The sequence below is a fragment of the Phytophthora infestans genome, genomic scaffold (assembly GCF_000142945.1).
Source record: "Phytophthora infestans T30-4 supercont1.14 genomic scaffold, whole genome shotgun sequence".
NCBI lineage: Eukaryota > Oomycota > Peronosporomycetes > Peronosporales > Peronosporaceae > Phytophthora > Phytophthora infestans.
The window spans coordinates 1711126-1732681 of record NW_003303745.1 but is presented as its reverse complement, the minus strand read 5'-3'; the positions used below and the strand labels follow the sequence as shown (position 1 = coordinate 1732681).

Genomic DNA, 21556 nt, shown 5'->3' with positions numbered 1-21556 from the left:
TTTTTTCGGAAGGAACGAATTGGAATTGACGACACGATTAATTATGTGGAGAGACTAACTGCATTGCAAAATTCGATTGAAAACGATGTTAAGCGAAATCACTGTACTTGTTTGTTGAAAACAAATCATTGAAGATGCATTGATGAAACATCATGAAAATGAAATATATCGTAATTAAAGTATGCTGGATCATTACGAAACGCACAGTTTGTCGTATGTTTTTATAGACGGAGCAGAATCAGTTGAACTTTTGCAAGAGGCTGGTGACCAGGCGCCCTTTGACGACCTGATCCGGTCCCTTCTTTTGCAAAAACACTTTAAGGCTATCTCCACTCGTAGTTGCTATCCGTATTGCAATCTGTCGAATCTGATTGGCTGTTGCTATTCGCTGCGATAATAGAAATAAGGATTTTTCACCAACTCCAGTCGTCTGGAGGCTATTCTATCGGCAATGGAGGGCAGTGACGAAGAGTTTCTCCTCGCTGATGACGATGATCTTTTAGCTGCTGTTTTCGCTGTGGTCTGCGCGGAGCCAACAGAACAAGCGACGGCTCCTTCACTTCGTCAAGGCTCAAACAAAGGAAGAATCAAGTTCTTCATCACGCAAATCGTTTTTGCGTTTTATTTCTTCCAGTATCTTCTCGTTTTTCTCCCTGTTGTGATCGAGTAGTTGTTGGAGCAGCGTTGAAGTTGAGACTGGTGCTGTGTGTTGTAGTCGTGCCTTTTTTGCTTTATCTCTTCCTTCTGGGCGGAGGCTGGACTCTTCCTGCTCTTCACTTGATGACTTTTGGCCACGTTTTTGATGAGCAGGTAGTCCAAATGCCGTGAACTTGGAACAGCTTTTCAGTATCATCCAGCACGACAAAAACTCGAACCTACTACCATGGGTTTCCTGATACAACGTGCCGGCGTCATTGGTCAAGTCGTCTTCGCTTTTACCAGACTCGTTGCGACCTTTTACACGAGATACACACCCCGAAAACTTTGCTACATCGTGTGATATGATGCTCCAACGGTTTTTGACGGCTTGTAGAGATCGAGCTTCACCGTCGAATACTGCTGCCGTGTGCCGGCACACATCCTCCCAGAATGCAGCAGCTTTTTGGTCCGTTCCTTGTATTGGGTTCTCCGCAGAAATCTTGTACGCGCGAGCCAGAGCTTCGTCCTCCTGAGCACACCACTTCCGACCTCTCCCCATGGCGCCTGCGATCTTTCGGTTGAGTGAGTTTCTATTCGTGCACCAGAGTTGCTATTGGGGGTCCGAATAGCAACTCGAATCAGAATTTCTATTTTCAAATAGCAATAGCAACTCCGAGTGGAGATAGCAGAATATATTCTTTCTGATTCCGTCGCTATTTTAGCAATAGCAACTCCGATAGCAACTCGAGTGGAGATAGCCTAAGTGCGCACCAGGCGTATTCCACGAAAGGGTTAATAATGGATAATTATCATGACCGGTCACAAATACATCAATATTTTTGTAAGTGGCCCAATTTTGGGCTACTAACGGTATCGTATGAGACGGGTCAGAGAAAAATCCCTGCCGAAAGCTTCAGCGAGCAGGACAGAGCTGATTGATAGCGGTGTCCTCTGGCTTCACTTAATATCTTTTTTGTCAAACAAACCTGCAAGGCGTCCGCGAACTCAATATCTCTGCATGCATCACTTCTTGAAGTTGCCTTGTTAATACACGCAGCATATTATACATCTTAGTCGCTCCTAGATGTTTGGCTTCGTCACAGGCTAATAGCAACACCACATGCAAACCACACGAGAGTTAGCAACATGACACTGATAGATATATTCAGGACCTCACACAAGAGGATACTGAAGTAGTGGGCCGTAACAGCGGAAGGAGGCTCTGAGTCAGAGTATGGTAGTGTAGTCTGGTAATGAGAGGTTATACGATAGTTAAACTATAGCTGCCAACTAGCCTCAATATCCAGCTCTAGCACCTGAAGTGCACCTACCTGTACGCTAACTGTTGGATTGTGCGTCTTATGTGTTTATCAGCCTTCCGGTGTGCTCGAAGAAGCGATGGAAGTGTTGTTGATATACGCATGCTTCATGCTGTTTATCACTTGGAAAATGATGCTAAGATCAATACACTCTTTGAAACGTAAATGCACCACCGGTCATTTTGTAAATGGGACTGCCCAGTATTTGACGGCACCTTTGCTTGATCAGCATGTGTGTGTGTGGGTGGGTGGGTGTAATAAAACCTAGTGCCCGCAAACCCGGAGAAAAGGTAGTTGAAAAATATAGGAAGGTCCTAATGGGAATTACGATATAGCAAGGTATCAAAGCAAATTAAAGATGAGATTAGTTTCATCTAATGTAGCTTCGTACTGCATACGCCTTTTAGAGAAATTATACAGCTAAAAGAACCCCGCTCGATTATATTAAAAGCAGTATTCGCTAACAATAGTCGGTTCTTCAATTTCACTGGATACGAAAGAGTTTTGATGATGGAGCAACACGAGAGGGCAGCCTCCCACGATGTAATTCCCTGGTTGAACGTCGGTGTCAACATTTCCTTGTGCTCGATTTGGACATTTGGCAGCATTATGTCCCTGAACATTACCGCAGCGCCCGCAAGCGTATTTTTTTCGAGGTAAGGGGGGGGGCAGTGCCGGCAAAAAGGAGAAACTAATGGCAACGAGCTGAAAAGCTTGGGCATACGCTAGCACAGTAAACGCGTGGTGGTAAAACTTACAGACACCTGTGGTTGATGTGAGGTTCCCACTTTAATGGTACGTTGCTGCGAAAAGGTGTCGACATGGAAGTTGTAAGTGGTGTCAATCCGGACAGCGCGTTCAAGTCCCGTTTTCAAGATTAATGGAACGAATCTCGCATTCCTGTTGAGGTCTCGCTGCACCATTAGGTCTTATTTGCTCTTTGTCTTGTTCCTCCATGCTGCTCACCAGGTCATCCACGAAATAAGAGTCTCTGTACTTTTGCGAGCAGTACACCTGGAAGCACCCCAGACTGGCTGATCAAACGTCTTCTTTGCTCAAGGTGTCACTGCATGAGCTGCAGCTAGCCATGTGGCTTCGTTCTCTTTCTTCTAGATTGCAAAGTACAACGAGTGCTTCGTAGACTTGGCGATCACGAGCTCAGCAACAGAGCATTGTTTTGCCCTTCCACTGCGCTGGCTGTTGTCCCGCCGAACAGAGCACAGACTGCACCGTACGCTTCTACCTCATTCCACTGCGAATACTGCGACGAATTCATTTGGTGTGAGCGAGCTGTTGCCAAACTTAGTCCAGCTTCTTGGATGGATTTCAAGCAAATATTGAGCAGCCGACTGGGATTCTAGTTTTCCGTGGAGTATTTGTGTGCGAACACCGGGAATTTGGTCTCGAATATCGGATAGCATATCTTCATACTCTAGTAGTGCTGATGATGCTTGCAGCTGTAAGACGAGACGTTTGATACTGTCGATATTTGGCTCGACTGACCGGAAGTGGATGGACGGGCTGAGAAAATGTGCAAAGCACAGAAGTTGAGACTTATTTTGTTGCCGCGGTTGCTCAGTCGAACTTGCTGTTTATCTCGATCTGCAAACGTGCACGATCGTGCATGTTGATCCCTGCGACGATGCAGCTCGCGAAAAACCACTCGGAATTATCAGCTGTCTCCTTGTAGATGAAAGCAATCGCGACATGGATTTTTTCAGTCGCCATCTTTTCCGATCCGTAGCACGCACACACCATTATAGCTGGAGCTCTTCATATAAATTCCACCGCCCTCAAGCACCGGTATCCCATTATCTTGAGCAGCAGCCAAAGCAGAAAAAGGATCGAAAGAAACGACATTTGCTGTCAAGTTGGCAGCAGACTCTGGAACGAACCGGGATTGAGACGTTCGAATGCTCGCAAAATGGGAGCTTGTCGTTCCTTTTCTTTTCTGCTGTCATCATCGTCCGATAGCTCTGTAAACCAGCGCCGTTCGGTGATCAACGTGCATGTTGTCAACTTGGTTTAGGGCTGACGCAGCTCGTACGCGAGCGCAGTTTTGCTTCTACCAATGCACTCTTAAACCCAGGCAGTCTAATGAGCACATCGAAAGAGCACTGCCCCACAGCTTGGCGAGTGCACAATGTTTAGAGAGCTGACAAACCAGGCGCTAGGCGGGAAGAGCGCAAGTTTTGTGTTTTGACGTGTGGAGGGCCGCGTTTTGGAAAGAAACATGTTAATCACATACGTTAGACCTACAGCCCCAAATATTCTTGTGCCCCGAGTGACGCTTTTGATCAATTGACTTTTTCTCATTAAACTCTCGTTTAAATTTTTTTGGTAGTGAAAGGAATTTTCTTTGGCTACCCATAAATTGCTCTGGTAGTAAAACGTCTAATCAGGTTTTTACCCTTTCACTACTGTACCAGATAAATTTCACAACCAGAGAAATTTTAGGGTCCGTCTGATACCCATTAATCGTCCAATGGGCGAGCGGACAAAATCAGCCCATTTACAAACAGATGAGACCCACGTGTTCTCTCGCAGCGCAACTCACGGTACTTCTTCAGCTCAAAATTTCAAGCACACAATGGTCATCGGAGATGCCCCCTCGCAGACCTGCGGATACTGCAGCGACGAGCTGTGTGAGTGGGCCCAGTACGGCAAAGACATTAAAGGAAGCAGGCTGCGCATGCTCATGTGCCGCCACAGTCGACGCACCTCGCGCCAAGTGATGCGTACGCTAAACACTACTACTACAAGATAAATGTCGCTTATCAAAGAAGACGCAGATGCACCTTCCGTTTTGTGTGGAATCGGAAATTCAGCGACTCAGCAACACTGTCAGGTATATTATGCTGCTATTACTCGGTTGCTTTGGGCTCAAACTCATCAAGATATGTAATCGTCCTGTTCTCTTTAGGCGGGTGTGTACGATCGGATCGCCTACTGCGGCAACATAGACAACATCTAGCGCAGATCGCACCGTGAGCGAGGTTGATGCCAGTGCGTGACGGGAGTGGAACGCGCTGAAACACATTACGTGGAACCCCCTGTGACAAACCGTACAGCCGAATAGCGTTTTCCTTACGAAACCGCGCAGTGAAGACAGGAAACACGTAAGTTTTCCAGCTGAATGCTTTCTTGAGTTTGGTTTATTGCAGGGAGACTGTCATCGACCCCTACGACATCTGCTATAGGTTTGCGTGGCGATGACTTGCAATGACGTTCTTTCTCGAGCTTGGCTCTCTGCAATGCTGTCAGCTGCTCTGCCACGCGCCGTTTGAAGCCGCAAAGCCTTACCTTGGTTGCTTTTGATCCCGCAATCTTTTTGAAAAGCGAAATGTATTGATGAATGCTAAATACAAGGACCGCGTGAGAATATTCATTGATAGCCGCTGCCCCTTTGCGTCGAATTAATTAAGGACCTCCTGATCTGATCTACTCTGTCCACCCCGTTCATGAACAGATTGTTCGCGACCACCATTGCTGGGACGTCAAATGTTTTGCGATGCAGCAAGCGGTCTAGCGTCGAGCGTCGCAGTGGGGCAAGCCCACGACAAAGCCTCGTTGCCTCAGCGGATGTGCCTGGAGGTGAACGCTGCGAAGGTGTACCAGCCAGGTCATTTGTGTAGAAATTACAGTGAGCTTGTCAGGAAAAACGATGTACCCTGCACTAGTAGCTATACACATTGGTGCCATATTCTCTGTCTGTTGGTGTGGAGGTAACTTCTTCTGAGCTTGCTTGTGCTTCTCTTGTTGCATGTGCCAGTCCGACGGCACATCTACCGCTGCGACCAGCTCCCACGAGCCACGTTCAGCCTTGCCAATTTTTGATTCAGCTGCTTCTAATTTCATGGCATTTGGAGTTATATACGGACGGTACCCAACATCTTCATCTCGCCATCCGTAAATGCCAGCAACGTCTTAGCCAATTTGTGTGTCGTGTAAAAGCTATCACAAACCAGCAGCCTATGGCCAGTAGCTGCCTCATGCAGTTTAGTTAGTTGGCCACACATTGCGACCCATAGCGCGCTGGCATCTCTCCGATCCATGGGAATGTCAGTACGCTCAAACGTCCTGAATAATGCTGACCGCAGCCCAGGAAACACTCCGACGATCTTTCCGCAGGGGTTGTCCTCGTCCGGTTACCATATCCGCTATTCCAAACTGAGTATACACACAAACTCTCCCACCCCACTACTGCGTAGAGGCGTGCGCCACATTTATCTAGCTTGAAATGCAATAATGTCCTCGCAGCGGATCAGGCTTTGGCGCGCACTGTGCTCTCGTCGAGACTCACAGCTTCTACGGGCACAGCTATTGCAGCAAACATTTTCTGAATCTGAGTCATAAGTCGCCAACTGTGCCTTAGTGGATCATGTTCCCGCCGCTCGACAGGAACGCTTTCTGGTGCATGAATCTGGAAGCCATCTCTAATGCTCTCAAACCGATTCCTTGGCATGGTCAAGGAGAAATCAAATTGCCCTATAAATGAATTTTACGACCAAAGCTCCTTGACACGTGACTGGGTTGAAGCTCATAGCTATCTCCAGTTCTATGTACGCATCGAGCTCGTAGACAGTAGCTTCATGTTTGCCTTTGTATCTGACCATTGAGCTGGTCTAAATGAGCAACGAGTCATGAAAAGCTCTCGTGAAGAAAAGAGAGAGGAGTCCCAGGTCACCGCGCTTTTTGTAGACTGCCTTCACTTCTCCGTCTCTTACAATGTGTGGCCCGCAGCCCTAGATAATACCGTCTATATACGCACTGCCTGTTCTGCGAGATACCAACATCAGCTCCTGTGTTGATGGCACTAATTCGTTTTCTGATTCTGTCGCGACCTCATGCTCCTCGTTTGACGTGATGGCGATATCACCGTTCTCCACCTCCTCGGTATCAGACGTCTCAAATTCCCAGTCAGATCCGTTGGCATCGTCATTCAATAGTTCTGAGATGTCCATTGCAAGAAGAGCGCAAAATGACTACAGGTAGTGAATGCAGTCAAATTTGTGTGGCTATCACGGAACCTCAAACTATTATGTGCCGCGGTACTGCTACGGGGATGGGCTGATACGGGTCCGATGGGACCAGTGCAGTGGGTGTTTATAGGCCTGATCATAAAGACGCGTATAAACACCTCAAAAGACTGTCTAAAGTACAACTGGTGTTCAAACGGTGCAGTAAACACGGTACAGTGTATCCAAAAAAAAATTGACACTGTAAAATGCCGAATAGAAGACCCATTGGGAGGATGCGCATTTTTGCTAATTAACAACATTAAGTTAGCGAAATGAAAGGTAATTACTCAGCGCACCACGTAAATACAGTTTTAACCAAAATCGTTGCGCGAGCGAGTGAAATTCTCCGCGGACCGCCATTTTGCCTATGAAAACCCACTGTAACGTGCCAATTTGGCGACTTGCGAAGGTTCTGAAAAGCACACCTCCAGTGCCAGCGTACCTCCCCTCTACACCTCGGCTGCACAGCCCCACTTGACTATACAGTCCGGGTCGACCATACAGTCACCCAACGCTATACAGCACCCCTTGACTATACAGTCCGGGATGACCATACAGTCGCCCAACGCTATAGAGCACCCTCCGATTATACAGTCCGGGTCGACCATACCGTCACCCAATGATATTCAGCACCCTCTGACTATACGGTCTGCGCTCTCAATTCAAGAGCTCTCCACCGAAGATGCACTCTCCACTGCAGAAGCCAGATTGGCGAGGACCCCAAACACTTGCGCCCAGTCGTATCAAGCCCAATTGCAACCAAGATGCACGATGATGCTACACAGCGACGTGACCTAATAATGGAGCTACGTACAGCGGAAATGACCAAGGTGTTCTCTCGATTCGGCGTTGCACTGCCTGAAAATAACTACCCTATCTCACGGGAAGGGGCAACCGGCATGAAATTTCTACTAAACAAGCCACTCCAGCGTGCGCTGTCAGATCTCGCAAGACGGTCAGCCTTATCGCTACCAGACTTCGTGGAGCTTGTTCGGGGGCAAACTGCGGCCGATTACCGACCAAACAAGAACATGGAGCTGTCTGTCCTGGAAAATGTGTGCAAGGGCTACCGCCATTTGAACCTACCTCAAAATATCGTTCGGAAAGGCGTTGAAGTTCATCTGAAGGAGTCACCACCCCAGCAGTCTGTTCGCCCACCAAACCACGGATCTGCATCCGAGTGGATCAACATCCTGCGCAAGAACATCAGAAAGGAGCAAGAGGCCTGGAGATGTTTGGTACTAGACGCCGACCTCTTGGAGCAGTGGCCGGAAATCATCATCAGTCCGTTTGGCGTCGTTGACAAAGGGGGAGAAGACTCCACAGTGTCCGGCCGTACCATCCACGATCTGTCCTACCCGGAGGGCGCATCCGTCAATGATTACACGGACCAGAACAGCATCAACAAGCCCGATTACACCCATTGCGATACTCTCTCTCGCGAGATTTTGAAAGCTTAATTTTTTTTCCTGGCGCAAAAATTGCTGTGATGGCTGGTGACGTCGGGACGGCTTTCCGCAACATCAGCATTCACAGCAACAGCGTGTATCTGTTCGCTGGTCGGATTGAGGAAGAAGACGCGATAGTTATCGAGCTCTGTGCGCCGTTTGGTTGGACCGGTTCACCAGGGTTTTACGAGATTTTTTGTGGAGCAATGTTCCACGTTCACGGCTCCCATACGAATGCGGTCTCCCCGAATGGTTTCTTTGTCTATCACTGGGTTGATGGCAACATTAACGTAACACCGGACATTGGTTCTTCGTGCTGCGAGATGGACCGCTCCCTCAGGTATGCCATGGTAACCGTACTAGGCGCTGACGCCATTAGCACCGAGAAGTTTACCGGCTGGAGCACGCGCCAACGCGTACTCGGGCTCGAGTTTAATTCGGAGGCCGGAGAGGTCGCCTTACCGGACACTAATATTTGTAAGGCTCGCAGGATCGTTGCGTCTGCTTTTCACGCCAAGACACTCTCTAGCAAGGAATACCGATCGCTGCTGGGTAGCCTGCGCCATGTGGCTACTTGCGTTCGGGCCGCTCGACCTTTCTTACAGCGCCTCCGCCAACAGGAAGGTCATCTTCACCGGTTTCAGAACGTCCTGGTCTCCGACGATATGAAATCGGATCTACTATGGTGGTGGCTGATACTGCACACTCCCCAACTGAATGGTGTGTCTTTGGAATTCTTCAACACGCTGCCATCTCCCGACATTGTGGTCGAGATGGATGCTTCCGACTACGGCCTCTGCGCTCTCGACCCGCCGCCAAGGAAGCGCTGACGCACGCATTTACTGTATCGGAACGCCAATTGATCACGGAGTTCAACCGGGGTGTCTCTAACGGTTTCGATATCAACTACCGTGAGCTACTGTCCGGTGCATTCGCCGCTCACGCCTGGGGCCCCCGGTGGTCCAAACGCTCATCGCATCAAGTCCGGCCTACGCACGTGCACTTCCGTATTGACAATTCGTCTGCGGTGGCATGGCAAAACAAGCTGCCATCGCGTAACCCCCGCGCCCAGGTTATTATCCGTCTCTTAAGCTGGTGGAGACATCGCTCGGACTCCGCTTTTCTGCGTCGCACATCGCCGGTGCTGACAATGCTCGCGCTGACGCCGGCTCCCGCTCCTCGGCAAACCCATCACTTGCAGCGCTGTTTGAGTCACTAACCCTAGGCTGGTTACAGGTATCTCCGGCGGTGGACGTCCAGGGTCTAACCAATATCTGGCTGCGTATCTCCGCGCACACTCCGTTGCCAGCTCCACCTTCGACCAATACAGGCGGGCACTAACCAAGTGGCAGGTTTGGACCTCGCGAAGGGGTGTTTTTTTCACGGCTTCAAGGCATGTCTCTCGTCGACCAAGTGCAGCACATCTCGGATTTTGTGTTACACGGATTTCAGCTCGGTTTTGGCTCCGGTGGTCCGATCCGCAGTGATTCCATCATGACGGTCCTCCAAGGCATCCGTCATTTCTCCTCCGCCCTTGGCTACGACATTCCAGTCTCACACCCGCACATACGTATGCTGCTCAAAGGCATCAGTCGCCTCGACAGACCACGTATCCGGAAGTCACCCGTCTCTCTCGATCTCTTAGAGGCCTGCTTTCAGGGCATGGCCTGCTTTCAGGGCATGACCCTGTCTGATCCCTTTGAACAAACTCTTTGGGGGGTTCTGTGCTGGGCATTTTTTTCCTACTGAGGCGCTCCGAAATTGTGGCGACCAGCAGAGGCTCTTTCAATTGGTTTGCACTACGAGCTCAAGATATCGTGACTGTAGATGCCCACGGAACTGAGACCCTAATTCCGTCAGAGGCTCTTTCAAGTGGTTTGCACTACGCGCTCAAGATATCGTGACTGTAGATGCCCACCGAACTGAGACCCTAATTCCGTCAGAGGCTCATTCGGTGTGGATTCGCCTGGTGGGATCGAAGACAAACCAAGGTGGAGCCCCAGCCACTAGGGTACTCTCCCGTTCTGGGCATCGCTTCTTGTGCCCAGTGTTTGGAGCCCTCATCCTGCTACAAGCGAGAAAAGACCTCCCCGCTGATATTCCGGCCGCGGTCTTCATGTCACGCCACGGCAGACCGATGGCCATCTCGACTGAGGACGTCTCCAGCATCATCAAGACAGCTGCTGGCCGCGTAGGCAAAGACCCGTGCCGCTTCAGCTCGCACTCCCTGCGCTCCGGAGGTGCGACGCATATGTACCGGTCAGGGACGGACGCACTGACAATTCAGTTCCATGGCCACTGGGTGTCGGACGCGTACAAGACTATACAAGACTCTGCAAAGGATCCGTGGCCAATCTGTCTGCGTCCATGATAACTGGGCCCAGGGGTGATTCAACGTTACATTGATGAGGCTGATTGCACTACCATCTATTGGGGGCACCGCTCTCCTCGTCCCTTTTTCGGACTGAGCTGATGGTCATTGCATAAGCTCTCATTAATGAAACTGTGTTTGACCCCCCATGGTTTGTGGAAAGGTGTATTCCATAGTGGAGCAGAGTGAAACAAGGGAATTGTGTTTTCCACACGAGATAACGCACCGGTATACCAGTGCTAGCCGGTATTGCCTCCTTCGCTTGTCTGCTGCGAACCACACGTGTCCTACCCTCACATTTCGCAATCGAAAGAACAAGCAGCAAGCAGCTCAAGAATTACCCGCCTCTCCTCGTCCCTTTTTCGGACTGAGCTGATGGTCATTGCATAAGCTCTCATTATTGAAATTGTTGTTTGACCCCCATAGTTTTGGAAAGCTGTACATTCTGGCGCAGATGCAAACACGTCATGGATGCTGATACTCTGTCTTTCGAACTTTGCTAATAAATAAGCCTTACCCATCTCCATGCTTGGTAAGCTGTTGTGTGGGACCAACGCAGCACTGCTAAATCTGCAGGTCTGTCTTGGGAATCTCGTACCTGCACCTTACTTGACTTTTTTCACCATAGTTAACCAATCAAAATGCCGAAATATGCCATGCGCCACTTCCAAAATATTGATGTATTTGTGAACGCTTAGTAACTTCTTAGTTAGAATATTCTGATGCTTTATCTCTCTAATACTGCTCTAAGTCTATTTTGTTATTTTTGTCTGTCGATGTGTAGCAGATCTGGGATCCTTGTAGCAGATCTGGGATCCTCGTTACAGAGCTTTGGCGGTCGTCTGACCGGACATTGGACTCACCTCCTGCTGGCTGCCGTCGGAGAAGGCACTATGTAACCGCGGTCCACCTGCGGTTCACGTGTTTGTAGGCATTGTTGGTTCTGAGCGCACTACGGCAGTTGATAAGGTAAAACAGGTTTTGCTAAAGAATCAATCTCACTTTTGCTTTCACTCTTTAGTGGAATTGACTACACGATGGCAGAAATCAACCAATATTTGATTTCTATCAAAGGGTATTTCTATCGTGAAGTCTTAACGCTAATGTGTATTCCAAGAGTAGGGATTACTACCGAAGGGTTCATCTGTACAGTGCTTTTAAGCACTTGTAACTTTTAAAAAAGTACAAGTAAAATAAAATTCATAGAATGTTTAACGGATGGCGTGATCGTCCGACGTCGCCGCCGTCAGCGACTTTGTTGACGGCTACGCGTAAGGTACTGTGCTGGTACATGTATGAATTTACGCGATGGAAATATAATCCCGCCTGGGTATCCTGCCAAAGATGAATGGGTGCTTGAGCGTTTTTCTAATAACTCAGTCTGGCAATCCGCTGACTGCTAACCCAATCGTTTCCTAAACAACCCACAGTCTCGCACAGTGTAAAACCTTCATGTTGAAGTTTGCACCCGACACTCGGATCTCGTCTACAACAGTGGGACTCTTCAGCAAATCATGCACACACTTTTCCGTGCGGAATCCGGAATCGCATCCCCCGCAAAAGCTAAACGTACAGTACCACAAAGAGATGCGCTGCGCGTGTTCGAGCAGCAGCCGTTGAAATTGGTTGGCGATGCTCCTCAATTGAATGCAGCGATTTCGAGCGCTGAATGTGAGCATCGGCCGACAGCTCAATCCCTTCAAAGGAGTCCCTCGGCACATGTACGCAGACCTGATGTATCTCCACTGGAGATTTTCCAGAGAGGCTCACCAAAAAAGGAAAATACATGTAAAAAAAGGATCGCTGTGCTCGAATGGCTCTTCTCTCCGCTGGAACATGCATGCAAGTTGCATTGCATTGCATTGCAACGGCGGGCTGGCAAGAGCCGGTTTTATATTTCAAATGCACAGGCGCAGGCGTAATTTAAAAGGCCGGAAAAGTCGAATTTTACAAACTTTAAAAACTAAAAATTAAGTCGCATTATTGCTGCTACATGTACATACTAAGGTTCGACGCAGAATAAACTCACAGAGCTGCATTTGAAAGTGTGGTACATATCGGACATTCACTTCAACATGATCAGTCAACACAGATCCACACTTTCATGGACTACCGTAGTTGATGTCGTCCGGCACCGCATCACGCAATAATAGCCGACCGTGGTCAAGTTCCACCACTTTTCTTTTGCTTGTTCTCGAGCATTCACATTGGAATTCGCCTCGTCCTGAACACAGCACAATGGAGTCGCCAACCAAGTCTGAAAAGCTCGTACAAGAAGACCCGCTGGAGATCGGGCGCGATGGCATGCCACCCGAGATCTGGGAAGATATGGTCAAGCACGAGAAGTTCATCTACTTCTCGCTCATGTTTCTCAACGGCTCGGTGCTCTGGGCCTACTACTCGTGTCTCAGTGCGCAATATTTTTACACAGTCGAGTTCCCACACTCCGGACTCGATTTCTCGTTCCTCACGACGCTGTGCACGGCCTGGCCCATGGTTCTCGGCCAGGGACTGCAGATGGTCTTTGGTCTTGACAAAAAATATAGTCAACGCGCCCGCGTACACGTAGGCTACTGCATCTTTATGGTTATGGCTATCCTCATCATGGTCTTCAGCGCGATCAACTTCTCCAATCAAAAGACCGGCGCGATTCTCGTGCTCGTGTGCTTCGGCTGCATCGGCTTCGGTAATTCGTTGTCCGAGGCCACATACTACACGTTTGCCGCGTTGTTTCCCATCGAGAAATTCACGAATGGGGTGCAGATCGGCAACACTTGCGCCGGTATCCTGAATATCACAGTGGCTACTGTGCTGCGTCTTGCTGTTGGAGGTGTGAACCAGACCAGTAGCTCCACGAAGCTAAGCTTCTATCTGTTCTTCAGTCTCTTGGTAATTGTCTTGATATGCGCCATCCTGCTCTACCGCTACTTAGTGAGTCTACCGTCGGTTAAATTCCTCATGGATCGCAACGAGAAGTCGGCCAAGGAGGAGCACCTCGCGCACCAATCGGTGGGACGGACGCTACAGAACCTAGGGCGAATCTTTGCTATCATTTGGGTTCCAGCCATCGCACAACTCCTCATCTTCTTCGTGTCGCTCTCGGTATTTCCGGGTTTTGGGTGCGCAGCATCGCGGAACCTGTTTCCGCCGTACAGCGAGGACGCTCACGACCTCACGTCAACATGGTACTGCTCTCCGGGTATCATTGGCAGCTACAACTACGGCGATTTCATCGGTCGTATCCTGTGTACGGCCGCAGTGTACCGCGTGGTAACCATGGGGTGGGCGTTCGGGCTGTCTGTCGTCCGCATCGCCTTCATTCCGTTGCTGCTCATGGGTGTGGCCGGCACGTCGCTCTACGCGTTCCCATCCGGCAGTATGGGCGCGCTGGCCTTCAACATCGTTCTCAATCTACTCATTGGTATTTCAACGGGCCTGCTTTCGACTGTCACGATGGGCGTGGCACCTCGAATGCTGAAGCCGGAAGACCGCGAATCAGGCGGCGCCGTCATGGTTTTTTTCCTGTTCCTCGGAATCGCCACGGGCTCGACATTTGGCTTCCTCGTCAGCGACAACGGATGGCTTGGTTTGTAGAGCACAACAGGAGTGGCAACTTTCTAAATTGTCATGAAATTTACTTGAAAGCAATGACAATATTCTGGTTCGTGTTTAATTTCAACAGGCACGCGGTAAGTTACAGCCAGGTTATGTTGAGCAAGCCGAGCCACAATCAGTCGATGGCTGGCGAATGCGTCCTGGCTACGAACCTGCTGGGCATTTCTTCCCGTTTGGCGGCTTCCTCCACCGGTTTGCATTAGTCTCACAAGTCGGTCATTCCGCAATTTGCCGAGCCAGCTTCAAGACCGCAAAAGAGTCCGATGGAGTCTCCCGGCAAGACCGAGAAGCTCGTGCCTGACGACCAGGTGGAGCTGGGCCACGACGGCATGCCCGAGGAGATATGGGACGACATGGTCAAGAACGAGCGCAACATTTTCTTCTCGCTCATGTTCCTCAACGGCTCGGTGTTGTGGGCCTACTACTCGTGTCTGAGTGCGCAGGACTTTTACACGGTCGAGTTCGCCGACTCGGGTCTGGACTTCTCCTTCCTCACGACGCTCTGTACGTCCTGGCCCATGGTCATCGGCCAGGCTATTCAGATGATCTGGGGACTCGACAAGAAGCTCACGCAGGAGTTCCGTGTGCGCGTGGGCTACGGCATCTTCATCCTCATGGCCGTTCTCATCATGATCTTCAGTGCCATCAACTTCTCCAACCAGAAAACGGGTGCCATCCTCGTGCTCATCTGCTTCGGCTGCGTCGGCTTCGGTAACACGCTCTCCGAGTCGACATACTACACGATCGCCGCTCTGTTCCCGATCCCCAAGTTCTCGCAGGCCGTGCAGATCGGCAACGGTACTGCTGGGATTCTCAACATTTCGCTGGCTACACTGCTACGTCTCGCTGTGGGCGGTGTCCACCAGACCAGCAGCTCTACCAAGCTGGCGTTCTACCTCTTCTTCGGCATCCTTATCGTTGTGCTTATCGTCGCTCTGTTTGTCTACCGTCGTCTCACTAACCTACCCAGTGTTAAGTTCCTGTTGGAGCGTAATGCTGCGTCGGCCAAGGAGGAGAACCTCACCAACCAGGCCGTAAGCAAGACTCTGACCAACTTGTGGCGCATCTTTTCTATCATCTGGATGCCTGCCGTCGCCCAGTTCCTCGTGTTCTTTGTGTCTCTGTCGGTATTCCCGGGCTTCGGCTGCGCTGCGTCACGTAACTTGGCCCCTCCCTACTCGGACGACACACACACTGTGACCAGCATCTGGTACTGTGCTCCTGGCATTGTGGGCTCATACAACTACGGTGATTTCTTCGGCCGTATCCTCACCAGCGCTGCCGTATACAAACTGCTCAACAGCGAGTGGTGCTTCGGTCTATCTATCGTACGTCTGGCCTTCATCCCATTGCTGCTTATGGGCGTGGCCGGCACGTCGCTCTACTCTTTCGGCCGCGACGACACGGGCGCCATCGCCTACAACATCGTCCTCAACCTGGTCATCGGCCTGTCGAACGGCTTCCTGTCGACTGTGACAATGGGCGTTGGCCCTCGTCTCCTCAACCCTGAGGACCGTGAATCCGGCGGCGCCGTCATGGTGCTGTGCCTGTTCCTCGGCATCGCCGGCGGCTCCACATTGGGCTTCTTCTTTAGCGACCAGGGCTGGCTCGGGCTCTAAGTTAGGGACGTCGCTTATTCTGCATTTACAGCATGAATACTCAAACATTTTACAATTTTTTTATCATAATCACTGCGACCGGAGTGTGGCATTATTGCCATCAACGCCGTCCTCAGCATCTGCCTCCGTCTCGCTGCTGCTATCGAACAAGACGTCCCAACCGAGTCCCCACGTGGCCAGTACATCTTCTCTTGCAGTTTGACGGAAGTGGCGCATCTTGGTCCGTAGATACATCTGAATCTCCGACCGTAATGCATCACATGGCTCCACCATCGCCATCGTCAACGGCTCACGCGTGAACGGGTCTCTTCCAGTGCTGCCTCCTTGTTGCGAAGACGCCAGTAAATGCCGCGCAATTACAGCACGATCGACGATGTTACCGGACGGCAAACGTACAGGATCCGTCATTAGCGTGCTGAGTAGCGGGTCGAGATACTGGTCCGGGATGTCTCCAAGACAAGCCTCCATGGCCTCTTGGACGTGGATCATCTCATCCGCTTCTTGCATCGCACGGACGAACTGCTGAACCCACGCGTCGTCCAGATACAGATAACCTTCGTCCACATCTTCTCTCTCATCAGAGTTATCAGAGCTTCCACGCTGCGGCCGTAAGAAGCGACAGCCGCCAACAAAAAGCCTGAAGTCGAAGCGTCCGTCCTTGGCCAGCGTCGCGATGAAGCGCTTACTCAGCCGCTTCTTCGCCGCAGTATCCACAACAGAGACGGTACTCGACACAGCTTGCTTCTCGAGCAGAGCGAGCGCCTCGTCCTCATCCAATTCGTGTCCTGCTTGAGTTTCTACCCGTATATCTTCCACGTCGTCATCCAAACTTGTGCCAAGATAACTCTCCGACTCCATTCGCGTACATAAAGCGTTGAACCCCCAACGTACATGCGTGTCCAAGTCTCCTACTCGTTTGGCCATGATATCGCCACCAGACCGAATCATCTTCCAGAAGGACGAAGGCGAGCAAGCACCTGAAGAAGCTCCAGACTTGACCGCGCTGTGACCGGCATAACGTACCACGAGAACAATCAAGTGAGCCAGCAGCAATCTCCCGTCGTCCACCAGTGGCAACGAGAACTTCCACTCGTTTTCTTCGTGTGCACTCGCCAACGAAGCCACGAGGAAACTGAGCGTACGCGCTGCTTGTTCCACGACGAGAGGCTGTAACAAGACGTGCCGTAGCGCTGCAGCGGGAGCCGATAGAGATCGCGAACGGAAGCTTCTCTCCCCACTGACAATCGAAGCGAACCAGGACGTCGACTCCAGCGCCTCTAGAAGCAGACGCATGGTCAGACGCAAGTGCTTTGCGTTGATGGCCACGTACCCATCCAGCATATCGCGTCGGAAAGGCAGCACCACGACGCTCCCGTCCAGCGAATCTTCAAGGAGATCGTGAATCTGCCGCAGAGTTGTGATCTTGTTGTTGGCCTCGTCGAACAGCTTGGCGATATCACTCCATAAGCCACTTACAAGCTCTGTGAGCTGCTGGGTACTGTCGGTACTGGGCTCTGCAGATACTGATGTATGCCGAGTCTCGGACGTGCTCAGCATATGCAGAAGACTCTGGCGAGCACTCGGTACTTGCCACAGATACCGCAGCAGCATCGTCACGGAGAGTCGAGTGGGCAGAAAGCCCCACAGCATGTGATCTCCACTGGACACGGCACTAGTGAAGGCCAGACCGTTGTTGCTGGCATTGTAGCGATCCATATCGGCATGGAACTGTAGAAGACCAGGAGTCAGGCACTGCGACAGGAGTCTGTGGCTCTTGAACAACGACTCGATCCGTTGATATCCCGGACGATGGTGTACTTGTTGACCCTTGGATACGAACGTCACTAGAGTCGTGAGAGAGCGCAGCGCTTCGATTCGAAGATGCGGGTTCTTGGTGAACTTTGGAGCGACCACTATCTGAGTCAGCATCACCAGTAGAGGCTCCACAACTTCAGTAACTTCGTCCACTGCTTCACAGGGTGGCCTGGTTCTCTTCAGCTCGCTCACGAGATCACGGTACTCCAATCTTTCGAGCCCCAAGAGGTGCACGACGTCGCATAGATCGAAGAAGAAATGCTCAGGAAACCCACTGAACATGGACGAGAAGTGAGAGATCGGCTCACTGAACGGATCTTGCGGTGCTTTCCCAGTCTCAGGAGCTGCAGAGGCTGAGTACAGCAGCCACCGACACGTCCGTGCGTAGAATATCAGCCACCCCGCTACATTAGCGCTTGCTAGCAAGTGCAACTCCACCTTGACACACTTCACGCGAATGTCCTCGAGACGAGACTTGCTGGCCTTGTAGTGCACAGATGGCTTGAGCGTTTGACGCTGCGAGCCATTCCGACTTGATCTCTGGTGTCTCTCCAGCTCGAACCGCTCCTCGTCACAGGCACAAAAAGCTTGCAGTTCCCGGAGTTCCTTCGTCATACCGAGCCATCGAGACAACGTCGCAAGCGGACCGAAGTGCAGGTACTTGAGCGTAATGTAGAACATCTCAGTGTCACGAGGAAAGCGACGACGCGGGATCAGTGCCGGTGGATGTAACAATCGTCGGAAGTGTAACTTTCCCAGCACATAGTCCCAAGGAACGGACAGATGACGCCGCCAGGGGTCGGTAATTACAAAGTAGACATGTCCAGGCGCGTGCATGTCGTTCGGGTTGCCCTCACTCAGCCTCTCTTCGCGTGCCAGGCAAGCAGCACACACGACACGACTTGACAAGCAGTTGGCGCACTTGTAGAACACCTCGTCTGGCTGTCCACTGGCTCCCAACGCGTCTCCGCAGTCAGCACAATGTATCCTCGACCCCTCAAAGCCTTCGTCCAGTACAGAACACGACTCGCCCTTGTGCTTGCTCGTCAGACACTCCACAGGAAGAGACTGGAAGTGCTTCAAAGCGAACACAGGGATCGGCGATTCAATGCGAAGGAAAACGTGGTCCGGACTGTGCAGAATCGACTCGGATTCCGACTCGGAGTCAGGAGCTGCTTGATGGGAACGGAAGATCTCGAAGCAGTCGCTGCATAAATCCATGTCTCCACAGAACGCACACTTGTAGCGCACTCCATGAAGGTTCGGGAACTCGCACTGGTCGCACACGACGCCTTCGTGACACGAGAGTCGAGGATAGTACGTAGACGGCACTGCTCTCTCTCCTTCCTCGTGCTCCTGTTGCCTCCGCTTGTTGTACGCAGCAATAGCATCCTCATCACGAGCCTTAATTTCACACGTTTCAACACCCGCAGCGTTCTCGTTATGCGTGTCTTGACTACGAGAGTAGTGGAGCGGCACCTCCGGGAAGTCCTTGCTCGCATACACACGTACGGGCTCCACACTCTGATGGTAACTAGCATCGATCCGACTTGGGTCATGCTGAGCTTTGTCCAGTAGAGGAAGCGCATGAGCAAGTAGCATCGTCGTCACGTTCACTAGAAAGCCATCCAGTCTCTCGTGAGCGTCGTAGTTCAATCGTCTTCGCGGATCCGCTGTCATTAGCGCGAGTGCAAGCCAACACAGCGTCGCATCCACTACGATTGGGTCTTGCCCCTCTGCCAGTAGAGTCTGCATGATATTCTGCAAGGTCTCGCGCAACTCTGCGTAGCCACTGGTCCACTGTGCACGTAGACAATCAGCCACTACTGAGCCATGGTTTGCAGCTCGTACAGCCGCGTCGAGGTCGTGAGTCTCGTCCAGCATGGTAGAAGCCCGCAGAAAAGGTCCTAGCAGCGTACTCAGCGACATGGTCCACGTGCGCATGAACAACGGGAACCACGAACATGTTGCTCTTCCCGACGAAGGAACGGACGCTGGCGGAGACGTCACTAGAGCGATGGCTGCGCTTTTATCCGACGCTGCTAATCTGAGAAATAGCTGCGCAAACTCTGCCGCTCCCTGGAAATTATGAGGATACAGCTCCAGCACTCGTCGTCGCAGTTCCTGTGTGATCTGACGAACCACCACCTTCCCCGTCTCGTGTTTTAACTGCGGTACGACCAACGAGAAGAAGCGGTCGGACGTCAGTTTGGTCAGCTCTTCAAGCGGACTGCTAGCAGGCGGGTTCGTCACGTTAGGGATCCTCGTGAAGCACTCTCGACACAGATTGAAGTTGCACGCGGCGCAGCGATACACACAGGGCGCGTCACTACCTGTGGTCTGCGAAATACGCTCGCAAACGGAGCATGCCCACTGCTTTGCCCCTAGAAACGCGCGTAGCGGCATCGATGGCAGCAAAATGTGTCCATGGAACGTGTGCTTTGTACCGACATTGCGTGGCTGTAGCAGAGCGTTCACCACCGCCACGTTCATGAGTTTGGACAACTTCTCTGCGGAATCCACGACGCGTTTGTGGCTCACAGGCGCCCAAAGTTGCAGCAACTCGGCAGCTGCAAACGCCAACGCTGCGTCCACACTGGCCAGAGCGTCCACCAGTGTCTCCCCGAGCACGGAGTCCTCCTCTATGCGTCCCTGTTGCCTCCTTGTGGCTCTCTCCAACGCTCGCATTATCAGATAAAGCGCCTGCATGAAGAAATTGGCCTTCGGAACGTGTTCCGGAAGGTCCTTGAAGGCCTCACCCGCCCATAAATTGTTATTAATGACTCTGGACTCCCGTACCGGTGACTTTTCCCGTGTCCGAGGGCTTAGAAGCCACAATCTGCGGGCCGTGGGCTCCTCTGTGTCTCTGTGGGCCTCTTGGGCAATTTTTTGTCGCTGCGAGAGCGCAATACTCTGCCTCTGAACCTCCTTCCACCACTCGGCAGCGTCTACTGCAACCGACTCGCCCGCTGAGAATCGTAATGAGGGGGACAAAGTGTGAACGTCCAGTAGCTGCGCCACGAATCGCGTCAACGCGCCCAAAAGTTGGAGGTAAGAAGATGCGTCGTCGATAGCCACAGAGAGCGAGGAGTCACGTGACGCGCGCTGTGAAGTGGACAAGGAGGCGTTCAATGAATCGGGGAGCGCATGGACGTCCTCTGAGCCTCCTTGGGCGCGAGCACAGACAAACATTACAATTTCGAAGTGGCGGCCGGAGTTTTATGGATAAGTGACATGTTGGAGCAACACTCGATTGGCCTGAAGATTGTAAGGGCGACATAGGCAAAAAAGATTTTTTTGCAGCCTTTTTTTGGTGTGGAGTTTGATGTTAGAAAAAGTGATGGGGCATCTCATAGTTAATACTTCAGATCTGAAATGTTTAAAAAAATGAGATCCAGAATGATGAATCGACTGCACCAACAATCAACATTTTAAACTCATTACATACTACGCTTTACGTCAATTTACTGAATTCACCAAGTCGATCACTTACGCATACCTCGGTATTGTCTATTAGTCATCAGCATCGTAGAAGTAGATTAAAAGACAAACTTTAAAAAGAAAGTGAAGCACATCTAAATTTCTATTGATTTACTCATGGACAAAACGATTAACTCCGATTCCACTACACACAAATGGCTTACAATGCTGGCGGACTACCAATCCAGATGCGAGTCCTGGAGCATTGGGTATTGCAGACCTGCCAGCT

The 21556-nt window shown here is 51.1% G+C and overlaps 4 protein-coding genes across 4 annotated transcripts; 3 read left to right on the top strand and 1 right to left on the bottom strand.

Annotated features, from left to right (window-relative positions):
* Positions 1 to 4443: 4443 nt before the first annotated feature.
* Positions 4444 to 5382, top strand: PITG_09264 (uncharacterized protein; the record flags this gene model as incomplete). The annotated part of the gene is made up of 2 exons (XM_002903507.1): positions 4444 to 4696; positions 5354 to 5382. 2 exons carry the CDS (start codon positions 4444 to 4446, stop codon positions 5380 to 5382), a joined length of 282 nt encoding a protein of 93 aa, XP_002903553.1.
* Positions 5383 to 13036: 7654 nt separating this feature from the next.
* PITG_09262 (Equilibrative Nucleoside Transporter (ENT) Family) lies at positions 13037 to 14392 on the top strand (the record flags this gene model as incomplete). The annotated part of the gene is made up of 1 exon (XM_002903506.1): positions 13037 to 14392. One exon carries the CDS (start codon positions 13037 to 13039, stop codon positions 14390 to 14392), a length of 1356 nt encoding a protein of 451 aa, XP_002903552.1.
* A 284-nt stretch (positions 14393 to 14676) lies between these two features.
* On the top strand, positions 14677 to 16032 carry PITG_09261 (Equilibrative Nucleoside Transporter (ENT) Family; the record flags this gene model as incomplete). The annotated part of the gene is made up of 1 exon (XM_002903505.1): positions 14677 to 16032. The coding sequence occupies one exon, from the start codon at positions 14677 to 14679 to the stop codon at positions 16030 to 16032; it is 1356 nt and encodes a 451-aa protein (XP_002903551.1).
* A 69-nt stretch (positions 16033 to 16101) lies between these two features.
* PITG_09260 (uncharacterized protein) lies at positions 16102 to 21039 on the bottom strand (the record flags this gene model as incomplete). Its single annotated transcript, XM_002903504.1, has 1 exon — positions 16102 to 21039. The coding sequence occupies one exon, from the start codon at positions 21037 to 21039 to the stop codon at positions 16102 to 16104; it is 4938 nt and encodes a 1645-aa protein (XP_002903550.1).
* Positions 21040 to 21556: the final 517 nt, after the last annotated feature.